The sequence below is a fragment of the Ovis aries genome, chromosome 13, assembly GCF_016772045.2.
Source record: "Ovis aries strain OAR_USU_Benz2616 breed Rambouillet chromosome 13, ARS-UI_Ramb_v3.0, whole genome shotgun sequence".
Lineage (NCBI taxonomy): Eukaryota > Metazoa > Chordata > Mammalia > Artiodactyla > Bovidae > Ovis > Ovis aries.
Genome location: NC_056066.1, coordinates 74747543 through 74761333, shown reverse-complemented (window position 1 = coordinate 74761333; position 13791 = coordinate 74747543). Strand labels below are relative to the sequence as shown.

Sequence of the window (13791 nt, the reverse complement as noted above, 5' to 3'; positions counted from 1 at the left end):
TGGCCTCGCTGGGCAGGGGCCTGGCTGGCTGGTATAGGGGGTGGACTGTCGGCCCACGCCTTGCCCACCACTGACCTGGAGGAAGGGCACTATGCCATCGCGGGAGATGGCCTGCAGCAGGCGAGGGGCCCCCGTGAGGCTCTGCAGCCCAGCCCCGCAGGTAGAGAAGAAGGATCCGATGACGATAACCCAGGGGGATGGCCAGGCCAGGGTGCCCACCACCAGATTGCCGTTCACAGCTTCGCCAAACCTGGAAGGAAGCAGTAGAAGATACGAGATGCTGGGTGAGCAATGCCACCTGGATTTCCAAAGGGCTCCCATGCCAACTGCGGGGCCAGCCGTACATGCACCATGGGGCTTGGCTGTGGAGGGGTGAAGGGACAGACAAAGTCCCTGATGACGTGGGCTGTCTGTGGGGCCTTGGGCAAGACATTCAACCTCTCTGTGCCTCAGTTTCTTCAGCTGTAAAGTGAAGATCATTATAAGCCTATCTCATATGATTGGTGGGAGGAATAAGGAGTTAACATATGTAAAATGCTTAGCACAGTGCCTGGAACTTAGTGGCAACTCAATTTTTTTTTTTTAATTGAGGTATAGTTGATGTGCATAAGATTATATAAGTTTCAGGTTTACAGCATAGTGATCCACAATTTTTAAAAGTCATACCTCATTTATAGTTATAAAATATTGGCTGTATCCCTTGTGCTGAACAATATATCCTTGCAGCTTATTTCTTTTACACAGAGTAGTTTGTACCTTTTAACACCCTACCCTTATCTTGCCCCTCCCCACTAATAATGATTCTAGAACATGGTCAATTGAATAAGACTGTGTCATCCTGGGCAGATATCTTAAACTGTGTCTCCATCTGAAAAATGGGGATTCTGGCCTCATCACGTGGTGACATGATGTGGTGTGAGAATCAAGAAGAGCATTTTCTAAGCATTTTCTATTTCTAAGACAGGGCCATTTGGCCTCCTCCTAGATGCCCTGACTCAGTTCCCTCCCTGCTATGAACCCATCCACACTAGCAACCAGAGTGAGCCTTCAGAGACCACAAACTGGCCACTTGGCACTGTCTTAAAACAGAAGGTGCTGCCGCAGTGGGTGGAGGGAGTCCTGGCCCTGGGGTGTGCGAGCAGAGGTGTGCCTGATGCCCACCCCACCCTCACCAGAAGAGGCTCCTCCCTGAGCCCCTTACTTACTTGTCCCGAAGGACGACCCCCTCGATGCAGGCCCCGAACAGGACAACGGAGCTGATGTCTGCAGCAGAGGATGAAGGAGAATCCCCAGGGTGGCATTCCCCATCCTCCCAACCTCTCCTGAGCCAGCCAGATGAGGCAGCAGCTTCAGAGACCCTCCGTCTAGCCCTCCCCACCCACAGCAGTCCCCGCCAGCCATGCAGGATACAGACAGCAGACGTGGTGGCAATGGCCAGGATGGTGCCAGTGGGGATCGACTTCTGGGCATCCCGCAGGTCCCCAGAGCGGTTAGAACCAGCCATGATCCCTGTGAACAGAGGAGCAGCTAGGACAGGAGCCGTGGGAGAGCAGATGGAGATAGGACACCAGCCTCCGAGTCATGAACCCAGGAGTCTAGTCGGGGCCCACCGACTCGTGTGAGAGCTTGGGCGTGTTACCTGGCTACTCCGGGCTTTAATTCCCTCACCTGTTCAGTGTGAGGTGAACTGGATCCTGCTTATGTGATGGGGCTATTGGACTAAGAAATTCCCCACATCATGACTGACTTTCTCCCTACCCATCCACTCCCAGGCAGAGTCTTCCCTCTCTGAGCTCCCCTTCACCTGTGACTGAGGGGAAGTAGATGCCAACCAGCAGGGTAAAGTAGGAGGTCATATCGCTGAAGACATAGGGATGGTCCATGTCGATGGGGGTGCCATCTGCCAGGCCCGCTGAGGGCATCCCACGCCTTTCCACAATCACCCCCTTGGTCAGGTAGGAGCTCCATAGATTCTCTGTGGGGGAGACATGACTCTCAGATATCAGGGCGCCAGAGCTCTGGGGCCAGGAGGCAGGGTGGACAAAAAGAAGGGTCAAAATCAACCAGCTCTTATTTCCACCAACATTTCCTAAGCCCCTGCTTTGGACCAGAGACTTTGCATATGAATCAGATCAAGTCCTTGCCCTAAAATGGTCCAATCTACTGAAGGACATATACAACAAAGACCTATCTCAGACTGATTCAATATGTCCCAAACTGGTCTCGCCACCCACTCATGGCAAACGGCTCCTTTCCTTTACCCCTTACCTTGGTAAAAGGCACCACCATCAATACAGATCAGCTTGACATTGCTCACAACCATTCCCTATCCTCGTCTCTGTTTCAAAACCATCTCCAACTCCTATCCATTATTCCTCCTAAATATTTCTCAAATACACCCCTTCTCATCTTTCTAGTGTTTCTCCACTCTGTCACTATTAACTGTAGTGATAACTATGATAAGAACAGGCAATTCTTCGTGGGGCGAGGGGGGCATCCCCTCACATTGTAGGGTATTTAGCCACATCCCAGCCTCTACACACCAGACACCAGTAATAACCCTTCAGTTGTGACAACCAAAAATGTCTCTAGATGTTGCCACCTGTCTCCTGGGGTGGGGTGGGGGTGCAAAACAGGCCTGATGGAGAACCAGTTTGTTGGCATCCACCACTCTCAGAAAACCATCATATCTCACCAGGACTCAGCATCAGCCGCCTCCTAGACTTCCTGACTCAGTCCCCTCCCTGCTATGAACCCATCAACATTAGCAGCTGGAGTGAGCCTTCAGAAACCACAAACTGAGCATGTCCGCCCCTTACTCAGAACCCTTTGGCGGCTCCTCATCACCCTCAGAGCACGGTCCAAACTCTTCAACATGGCTTCCAGGGCGGACCACAGTCTGGCTCATGTCAGTCTCTCCACCATCATCTCTTGCCCCTCCTTCTCTTGCACTTTATGCCCCAGTCATACCAAATTACTGTTGGTTGGAAGGGCACAATATGCTCTTCAGTGTCTGCATGCTTTTAGGCAAGTTGTTCTTCTGCCTGTAATTCCCTTATTCCCCTTGTATAGCTGAAAGTCTCTTATTTGTTCTTCAAAACCCTTCTCAGATGAATCCAGGAAGCCTAGCCTTACCTCCTTGTACACATGACCACTTCCTCCCTTGGGAGAACTCTGTTCATTGAATGCACATCTACACATGTCATAATTTATTTGCTCTTACATCTGTCTCTGCTATTAGACTTGTTGAGGCCAAGAACTGTGACTTATTTGTGCTGTGTTCCTGGTGCTCAGCACAGCGCTAGGCATTTAGCAGGGGCTTAGTGAATACTTGCCAAACTGATGGCTTTCTTTCCCACTAGATGGAAAGACATGCAAAGGTTCCCTTTCATCTCTACCCCTCTGTGATTCCAAGGATAGAACGTGGCCCAGAGTAGGTGCTCAATTAAAACGGATCAAATTTAACTGAATCCCAAAGAGAGTCCCTTAATCCTAACTGATTAGTCCACAATCCCTGCAGTGTTCCCTGGACACCAGACCTCTTCCCTCCCTCAGACCTTTGATGAGGCCACTGGCAGCGCCAGGAATGCCCTGGATCTCCGTGACATTGTTTCGCATGAAGTACTCATCACAGGTGGCGTTGAGGAATCGGGAGGAACAGAAAAGGCCCCAGAGCCGTGTGGTCACTGTCTCATTTCCTTCCCACGCCAGCTTGGCACAGACATCAAAGCCATGGCGAGACAGTGTGCGGTTCCCCAGGAGGCAGATCCTAGGGAGAGAAACAAGGGAGGGAGGAAGGTGGGGAGGGACGTAACCTTGCCCTGGTTTTATGGTAGAACCACCAGGGGAGCACGAAGAAACACAGATGCCAGGGCCCCATATCCAGAGATTTCTATTTAATTGGGATGGAGCCCAGGATCAGCATTTTTTCAAAGCTCCTAACCACTGGCCCGCTGGGGAATCTCCTCCCTCCCAAGTGACTCTAGTATGAGCCAGGGCAGAGAACTGCTGCTTTCCTGCGATGCTATTTCAGCACCATGGACAGCAGTCCCAATGTGCCATCCGTCTGAGCCGTGTTATGTATGTAGGGGAATGTGTCCTAAGGAGAGAGGCTGAACCAAGAGGGACCTGAGCCCCTAGACCCTCTCTTCTGTGTCCTGTCCTACGATAGAGAAGGTGTTTAATACTAAGAGGTTGTCTCATTCCAGAAGGTTGTTCCCCACCCAAGAAAGCTTTCCCTCACACAGACTGGTCATCCCTTCAGAAATCTTTCCACTTGACTCTTCCTAACTCCACCTGAGTGAGCGTGCTCAGCCATGTCCAACTCTGTGACCCCATGGACTGTAGCCTACCAGGCTGCTCAGCCTATGGGACTTCCCAGGCAAGAATACCGGAGCGGGTTGCCATTTCCTACTCCAGGAGATCTCCCCAACCCAGGGGTTGAACCCATGTCTTCTGCTTGGCAGGTGGATTTTTTACCTCTGAGCCACCCAGAGGAAGCCCAGTTCACCAGCAAGCAGTTGACCCTTACAAAGGACACTGTGCCCACCTCCAAAAAAACTTACCCCACCCTAAAGAGATTTACCTGAAACCAAGAGAGGTTTTCCCTCCCAAGAGAGTTCACTCTGAATCCACAACCACTCCAATTCTGAGAGACAGGGGCAGGCGGGGGGTGGCAGAGACTAGTATGAAGACCCTGAAACCAGCCAGGGAGGAGGGGGAGGGTGCCCGAGGCGCAGGGCAGCAGCACTTACGGGAAGTTGGGTGGGTCGAAGGCAGACTTGATGACCCCAGCATAGATGGCCAGGATGGAGAGGATGACACAACCCAGGAAGACAAGGGCGAACTTGTTGACGTACTTGACGCCCACAAACACCACAGTGGCCATGCAGGTGAGCACACAGGTGCCATACACACGCATATTGTTCAGCATGGCTGCCGCCTCCCCGCTGGCATCTTCTGCCTTAAAAATGGCCATGGCTGGGAAGAGATAAGCCTGTGGGAAAGGGGTGAGGCGGTCAAGCAGATAACCCAGTGGGGACCAACAAAGAACCACCCCAAGGAAATACCCTGAGGCGCAGACAGGGCTTTGGAGAAAAAGATAACTCTTCACAGCATATTTACAGTAATCCGAGACTGGGAAGGACATCCAATGATAGGGTCTGTCCTACAAAGACTAGTCATTATACAGTCATTAAAAGATGATACTGCAAAAATGTTAGGAGCAATTATTAATTCCTATCATTTTTGTTATCAAGTATAAGTATTAATGATTATTTATTGTCTTTATTATTTAATTAGAAAGGCAGATATAAATTAGACATTCATCCCTAGAGGATTAGGTAAATTAATCATGGTATTTCCAAATAGATTATGTAGCTACTAAAAAGGACAACAAAGATTTATATGAACCAACTTAAAAAAGCTATCCCTGTTAGACTGGGTAAAAACAATCTATTGTTAAAGAGAATGTGTCTTATCTCATTTTTGTAAATATATATATGTGTACTTACATGTGAATATATACACACATACGTGTGTATATATGTCTGTCTGTGTGTAGATACATCAAAATGTTAACAGTCGTTTCCCCTGAATGGTAAAAATGTGAATAATCTTTATTCTTTTTGCACATCTGCATTTTCCATAATTTCTATATGAAATATTAATATATTTATATTGTTACAAAAGTTATTTTCAGTTGTAAGTGATATTTGCAAAGAGAGGTTTGAACTATTAGAGAAATCTATAGGGTTTTATAAAGATAAAATACAATATCATAAAGAAAAACAAAAACTAGAAGGATACACCAAAATGTTAATGATGACTTTCTTCAGGAGATGGTTATTTCCCTTTTTACATTCTTTAATTTTTTCCAATTTATTTTTTTTAATTTTCCAATTCAATGGGTAGAATTGCTTTTATAATAACTTTTTAATTTTGTAAAAGCCATAGAGGTCTATTATTATTCTCTCAAAATTTGGCTTCTTGGGTCTTTTATTCTCCATCTATCCTTCCTGACCCTGTACCTCTCCAATCTGCCCCCAAGCCAGAAGCTGAAACATCTGTTAGTTCTAGTTCTCTAAAGCAGTGCAGTTGGGGGGACATGCACAGGCTTCAGAGTCAGAAAGACACAGTTTCACGTCCCTTCCACATGTCCCTTTAACTCTCTGAGCCTTGCCTTCCTCATCTGTAAAATGAAGATATCTAACTCATGCAAGAGTCATGAGAATAAAATAAAATGATACATGGCCAGCCACGGGGCCTGGGTAAAATAAGTGTTTGGGAAACGTCAGCCCAGCTCTCTCTATACCAAAGAACCTTCAGCTCCCACTTCCTCCTGCAGGGGCAGGAAGAACTGAGACCCCAGTCAGCAGCTGTCCACTTCAGACACTGCCCAGGGCCCTGACTGCTCATCAGTCACTGCTTCTGACAGATCTCTTTCTCAGCTCCTTCTTCTCTGCAACCCGCCAGCCATCTGCCCTCTACCATGAACATCCACAGAGTGCCTAGCACACTGCCCCCTGGCACGTAGTAGGCAATCATTGAGGGACATGACTGTTATCATTTCTACCATGACTGTACTCTTCCCAACCCACCTCTGACAGTCGGTTGCTGAGTGACCTTGAGCAAGTCGTTTCACCTCTCTGAGCTTCTCGTTTGTAAAATGGGCATGATAATACTTAAACCTCGTGAGGATTCAAGCTAATGACTGTAAAGCACTTGGAACTCTGCTGGGAGCACAGTGGGTGCCTGATAAACGACAGCTGTTCATGTTACCTAATTAGTGTATCCTGTCTCCCCAACTAGACTGTGAACTCTTTAAAGGCAGAACCACATCTGATATCCCTCTGGCCTTACTGAGTGACCCAGCCTACAAGAGGTGCCCAGGGAGCATCTGTTAACTGACTGACAGCCTGGGACCCACACCTCCTCCCCGGCCCCTCTTACCAGCAGGATTTCGATGGTGCCCAGGATGTACATGGCCCCAGCAAAAGTAGTGCCCAGGTAGAAGCAGAGGCCCACAGCGCCCCCAAACTCTGGACCCAGAGACCTGGAAATCATGTAGTAGGAGCCGCCAGCTGCAGAAAGAATCCAGTATTGGCAAGAGGTTCGAGGGACCCTGGGCTGCTATAGGGGTGAGGGGGGATCAGAGACAGTGGTGGGCAGGGCCTCACAAGCCTTACAGGCTATAGTGGGAGACCCAGCCCAACACTCTGAGTGGCTTTTACAGCACTAATTACCATGTTGCTAATTACCCCTCTAAGGAGGCCATGGCTCAGAAAATAGGATGATGGCAAAGAGGGTCTCAGGCAAAGGGAAGAGATCTTTCATTGCCCCGTTCAACACCATCAACAGCCTCCTTCCCCTCCCCTTAAGAGGGCTGCCTCCACCAACTCCACAAACAACACAGCCCAGCCTCAGACCTGCAGTATTGCCTTTCAGAGTTCCTGAGGGCACCCAGAGCTCTGGGCACTGCCCTTCCTTCCTTCCAACTGTCCAGGTCTCCCTCCCACCCAGCCAGGCCCCCTCCGCCTCCAAGCGGCCCCAGTCACGTACCAGGCACAACACCGTTGGTTGCGATTGCACTCATGGAAATGGCTGTGAGCATCGTCTGTGAGAACAGAGATCACCATCAGGGTGGCGGCTACCCCATAAACACCCGCCAAACCCACAAGTCCTCTTCCACTGAGCTTCTCCTTGGTACGGTTCCAGGTCCTACTCCTGCCAAGTCCTTCTTGTCCAGAAAAACCTCTTCTTCACCCAGCACATGGAAGGAACTCGAGCTCTCACATCAGAGAGCTCTGGAAACCCCAGCTTGGCCTCTGACCAGCTGTCTGACCGGAGGAGACACGTCACTTCAGTTCTCTAAGCCTCCATTTCTTCGTTTATTCAATAGGCAGGTGTACCAGCTTCGGCACTGGCTCCCGCACATGTTGAGGGGGGAATCACAGGTCACATGCGAGGAAGCACAAATGTCATGGGAAGGAGGTGTTTAGTGAACATGTGGGTTTTTTGAGAAGATGGGAAGAATTCAGCCAGACCTGTTTGGGACCATCATCCCGTTTTCTTGTGAGTCAAGACCCACCAAATTGTTGACTGTTGTAGGGCTGTAGGTGAATCTGATTTATTAATGTACACCTATCTTTTTTATCAATGAGTCTGCAGCACCCACACCCACACAAAGATCCAGGTGACACCTGGTTGATGGCCATCAGGGATGAACCTGGGAGAGGCTAGAAGGCCCAGTCAGACCTAATTTCCACTCCAAGATTATATGCAGTGGTTCCTATAAAGAGCTCAGGTCTCATGCCTCCCCTTCCCTTCCCCTCCCACCCCCAGGTCCCTGCTCAAGCCCCAGCTGTCAGGGAACGGGCGAGGGGAGGGAGTCACTCACACAGGAGCAGCAGATGAAGACCATGCAGAAGGCCTCTATGATGCCTGCGATGCCCACCACCCATGTGAGCCGCAGGAAGAGGATGACCCCAAAGATGTTCTGCAGGCACGGCAGGTACACGCCCATGAAGGTGCCCATGCGGGGGGCCTGCCAGGGAGGCTGGCGTCAGTTTCTGCAGCTCCCCCCCATCCCTACCAGCACCCCAGGCCCTCTCCTCTTCCCCAAACTTTCATCCCCCTCCCTCCCCCCCATCTCTACCCCTCATCTCCCATTCCTTCCCCTCCCTCCACCTCCACCTCCTATCCTTCTGTCTCCACCATCCATCCCTTCACCTGAAGCCCTTTTCCTCCCCTGCCTGCTCTCCCCTCCAGCCCTTCTTCCCCAAGGCCCTCACCTGCACAGGCTTCTTTTTTCCACCCTCGTTGTTTTCTGCCTCCTCGTGCTCCCTGCTTCCCTGGGGCAGGTTGGTGTAGTTGGCCAGGCCACTAAGCAGGGAGGACACCATGGGGCTGGTGTCCATCTCCTCCTGCGGAGGGAATTTGTCAGTGTTGGGGCACCAGGGTCTAGAGGAGGGTGAGCCAGGTGGTAGGAGGCAGAGAGAGATGGGGACCAGGAGGCAAGCCGTTGAGACTAGGATGAGATGGGCAGGGAGAGAGGGGGTTAGGATAAGAAGTGGAGGAGCAGGGGGAAAGGGAAAGGAAGAAGCCGGACCTGAGGGAGCAATGGAGAGGAGGGGACAGTGCCCCAGGGAAGGAGGGAGGGAATGGCTGATGAAGGCGGAGATGAATCGTGAGGGGAGTCCCAAGACCCCAAGCAACCCACCTCAAACAGGGCCATGTTCTTGCCATCATACTCCTTGCCCTTCTCTGTGTCGGTGCTGTTGATGAAAGGGCTGCTCTCCTTGGGGTTGCCATCACCTGAGAAGGCAGAGGAGTGAGAAACTTGGCATCAATTGTTTGCCACCCGTCTGCCTGGGCACCCAGCTGTGTGGCCACTTTAACTCGCTGAACCTCAGTCCACACATGGAAAAAATGAGCTAATGCTACCTCCCCTGCAGAATTTTAGTTCTGTATAACAAACCTAGCACACTCCCTGGCATGTGCAGGGTATTTAATGAATGTGGAAGTGCTTCCTTGCTCTGGTTGGGGGGCGGGGGGGGGGGGTCGGTCCTACTTCATTCATCAGGGCACCCTAGACTCTCCAGAGTTCCCTCCTTGACCATAGCTGGCCCATCCTGGAGTTTGGGAAGTGGAAGCACGCTCTTTCCTAGAGGGGAGGCAGAGACAGCTTCAGCCGGAGGCCCCCAGGATACTCCACCTCTTGGAAAAGTGACCCCCTTTGGCATGTCCTGTGTCCCTGGTTCATCTTCAGTCAGTGAGTAGTTACTGGATGTCTCCTGCATGCTGCTGTGGGGGTGGGGGTGGGGGAATAAAACACAGCCTAAGGCCAGCCCTGCCCTCGGAGAACACAAAGGCAGAGGAGATAAACCCATAGCCAGAAGTTTCCAACCCAGAGTGGTAAGTTGTGTGGCAGAATATGAACAAAGGACTGTGGGAACTCGGGAGAAGCACCCAGCCCAGCCTGGGAGGTCACGGAAGGATTCCCAAAGGAAGTGACGTGTTGGCTGAGAACCGAAGGATGAGTAACAGCTAGCCTGGGAGGGAGCCGGGAGGGTGTTCCAGGCAGATGGAAGAGCAGAACAGCGTGTTCGATGGCCCAGAGGTGAGAGGGAGCTGGACTGGGTCAGAGGGCCTGAAAGAAGTTTGATCTGGAGGAGTCTGAGGAAAGGGAATGAGGGGAGGGGCGCTGGAGGATGGAGGAGAAGCATGTGAAGAGAATGAGGCTAGGAAGGTAGGTGTGGGCCGGGTCCTTACATGACTAGCCAACCACGTTAGGGATTTTGGACTTCATCCAGAGGACAATGGGAAGTCACTGAAGAGTTTCAGGCAAAAAAGTACCATGGACAAATGTGTGTTTTAGAGCAATCACTCTGGCCTTTTGACAAAGAATAAAGAAGTTAGTTAGCGGGGACTTTCCTGATGGTCTGGTGGTTAAGACACCATGCTTCCGCTGCAGGAGGGATGGGTTCAATCCCTGGTTGGGGAACTAAGATCCCGCATGCCACGTGTGGCCAAAAACCAGAAAAAGAAAAAACGCAGAAGCTAAGGACTTTCAGAAATCTGGGCAAGGACTGGTGATACTCCGGACCAGAGCAGTGTGGAAAAGTGAACAGACTCCAGAATTATTGGCACACATTTCTATGCCAGCTGTGTGCGGATGGGGGAAGGAGGGATCTAGGATAATGCCTGGGTTTCTAGCAGAGGTAAATGGGTGGATGATGGTGCTATTTAATAAACGGAGGGAAAAGAGGGAGGCTGGGGGTGGGGAAGAGGCTGGATTTGACTGCCGGTGAGGCGCTATAGGACACTCAAGAGACCTTGTCCAGAAGCACTTGGATATACAGATCAGCCCGGGACCCAGGAGAGACGCTGGGCATGAGAATCAGCGGTAGCCCACGAAAAGTTGTGTAGCAAGGGTGTGAAACCATGTGCCTGGATGAGATCATGCAAGGAGGAAGTCTCCAGGGCATTAAGGAGAGGGTCCTTTCAAAGAGACATAAGCAATCCCCACCCCCCCACCCCCCACACACAGGCACACTCCCTTGCTTCCAGCCATCACACTTTCTCAGTTTTCAGGGCTGAATCCCAGTAGTAGATATCTCTTTGGACTCCGGGGTAACTCTCCAATGACCAAAACAGAAGTGAAGTGGAGGCCCTACATATTCTGAATTTCCTATCCCCTCATCTCCTGACCTCTCTCTCTCTCCATCTCCATTCTGCCCAAATCCTCCCCATCCTCTCCTCCTGGAAACCTCCCTTAGTCTCTCAACCAGGGTCCGTCCCCAAAGCATGACCTGCTATAAATCCAGTCCATCCTGACTCTAAACCGTGGAAGTGATGCCTCATGTCCTCAAGGGAAACCCACCACCTGCTGTCTCCTGCCTCCACTTCCACTTCACTCATCAGGCGGAGAACTCCTGACCCCCAGACAGGGCCTCCACCAGCTCACTCTTCTCCTCACGTCCAGGAGGTCCTGGGACTAGCAGACGGGTCTTGCCAGTGGGAGCCTGGCACGGACTAGGTGCTCAGCAAAAAGTCTGTTGAGGTGAATCCCCCCGGGCTCCCTTCCTGACCCTCAAGGTCTCAGAAGAGCTCTTTGGGGCTAGAGAACAGGAGAAATAAAAGTGAGGTGGGTCCCTCTTCATTTTTAAGATGCTGACAAGAGGCCTCATGTTTTCACCACATTATAGTGGGAACTAGGGGGTTGGGGATGAGATGAGAAGAAATTTCTTAATGGTTAGGAAAACAGGCTGGAGTCAAGAAGATTTAGGTTCCAGTCCCAATTTCGTTGGCTGTGTCCACCCCTTGGGCAAGTCACTTAAACTAAGCCTCGGTTTCCTACTTTGCAAAGGAATAATAATCGTGTTTAACTCAGGGCTGTGGTGGGGATTAAGTAAAATAATGCCTGTTGGGCGTGTGTGTATTGGGCGCATAAGTGTACTTACTGCTGTTACTATTACAATCACGATTATTACTAATATACGGGGTACCCCACCCACCCTGGTCGCCCTGTCCCACACTCCTTCCCCAGCGGCAAGATTTAGGGGCCCCGTCTCCTGTGGGTTCTCCTCCCCGCGGCTCTTCGGGGTTAGGACTGTCAGGCACGAGAGCCCCCCATTCCTTTCACACCCCTCCCCTCCTCCTTCGTGGGGGCGCGGGTAACGTGCAGGGCGGGAAAGAGGGCGTCCTGGCCGGAGACCCGGCATCGAAGCAGCCCCGCGCCGGTCTCCATGGCGACCGCGCGGGCAGAGAGCGCAGCGCGGAGCAGAGCCGGCCACGCGCCCGCAGCGGCTTATGTAACGCGGCGCGCAGCGCGGAGCCAGACTCCGGGCCGGAGCCCAGCCAGGAGATGAGGGCAGAGGAGGGGGCAGCTCGTAGGCTTGACCTGAGTAGCGCTTTTCCACCCGCCGTCTGGACGGGACGCCAGGCCCCCAGCCTGGTCTGCCAGGGCTGATTTCGACCCCTCCCTGGAACCCCGGTTGAGGGGGAGGGGTGAGCTTCATGAGCCCTCAGTTGGGCAGGACCGCGAGGGGCGATCTCGCCCCCATTCCCGTAGCCGGGAGTCAGAAGGCTGGGATAGCGCCGTGCGGCGCGCGCGCGAGAGGCCGGGCCAGACGGAGGCTGAGCCCTCTCCGCCCCCGCCCTCGCCCTCGCCCCCGCCCCCTGGGAGCTCTCAGCCCGAATCGGCTTTCAATTAAGCTGCGGCCGCCAGAGCTCCCAGGGAGGAAACAGGCTAGCGGCGCGGCTTAGGAGCCTCCCCTGGGGGCCTGGGGCCAGGCCTCGGGGAATCCCCAAGCCAGACGAGGGGAGTAGGGGACGGCGTCAGACCCCAAGAGGAAAGGAGACCTGGGGTGCAGAGACAATATCCTTGTGTTCTTTAGTCCAGAGGAGCCTTCTTTCTCTGGTCATTCCCACCTCCCCGAGGTCAGGACCCGGTTCTCCTACATTTCCAAGAACCTAAGTTCAGAGATGCCGGATTTTCTCGGTTTGATGGTCTTCAGTCAAGCCACTTCCCCCTCCCCCCCATCCCATCACGGTCTCCAGGCACCACTGGGAAGCCTTCTTTCTCACTCTGGGGCCAAAAGGGCCTGACCCAGGTCCTGGCCACTCAGAGAGAGAGAGAGATAGAAAGTCTGCAGACGAGTCTGCTACACTCAGAGTCTGGAAAACTTGTGGGGAGGGGGTAGAACTGAAGGGAGTTCCTAGTTGGAGTCCTGCTGCACACTCTTTTCTAGGCCACCTGAGACCCGGCAGAAATCCCGTGGCCCAGAAAGGCGCCATGGTCAGGGGTAGGGCAAGCAGGGCCTGGGGGACTGGACCAAACCCTGTGTCTGGGGGAGCAGAGCCCCCTCCTCAGAGTGGAGACATCTGAAGGGGTTCCCATGTGGGAATGACTGCTCCCACCTTCGTTCCCTAGGAGCAGCGACGGGATGCCCGGCTCTGCTGCAGACTCGACTTTGCCAAACCACCCGCCTCCCGAAGCCTGAAACTGCTATGGAGGAGGGCGCCTGCGGATTGACCCCAGGGTCACTGGGGAGATGGATGAGTTAGCCAGTCAGTAGTTCCTGCCCCTACTCAGCTTCAGGGAGGAAGAAGGGGTGTCAGAGGATGAGGGACCCTGGTGTCCACAGCCTTCCAAGCGACCACTTGGCTCTGACTTGGACCCAGGATCCGGAGGACTTCAAGTCCAGGCTGCCTGTCCCTGAAAGACCCTGCGCTTTGAGTCTTTAGGACCTTGGGCCTTCCCCGGGGGGAGGTCTGCAGGAGTCTTGG

General features: G+C 52.5%; 1 protein-coding gene across 3 annotated transcripts in view; it reads right to left on the bottom strand.

Moving 5' to 3' along the window:
• SLC12A5 (solute carrier family 12 member 5) overlaps positions 1-13791 on the bottom strand; it is a 36715-nt gene that overhangs the window by 13902 nt on the left and 9022 nt on the right. For all 3 annotated transcript variants that reach the window (XM_042230213.2, XM_042230214.2, XM_027977264.3), the window contains exons 2-12: positions 9221-9315; positions 8793-8924; positions 8399-8545; positions 7561-7615; positions 6952-7082; positions 4755-4996; positions 3558-3769; positions 1805-1975; positions 1411-1509; positions 1206-1263; positions 76-250 (exon numbers count right to left, since the gene is read on the bottom strand). In XM_042230213.2, coding sequence (XP_042086147.1) covers positions 76-250; positions 1206-1263; positions 1411-1509; positions 1805-1975; positions 3558-3769; positions 4755-4996; positions 6952-7082; positions 7561-7615; positions 8399-8545; positions 8793-8924; positions 9221-9315 — 1517 coding nt within the window. The remainder of the gene's footprint in view (positions 1-75; positions 251-1205; positions 1264-1410; positions 1510-1804; positions 1976-3557; positions 3770-4754; positions 4997-6951; positions 7083-7560; positions 7616-8398; positions 8546-8792; positions 8925-9220; positions 9316-13791) is intronic.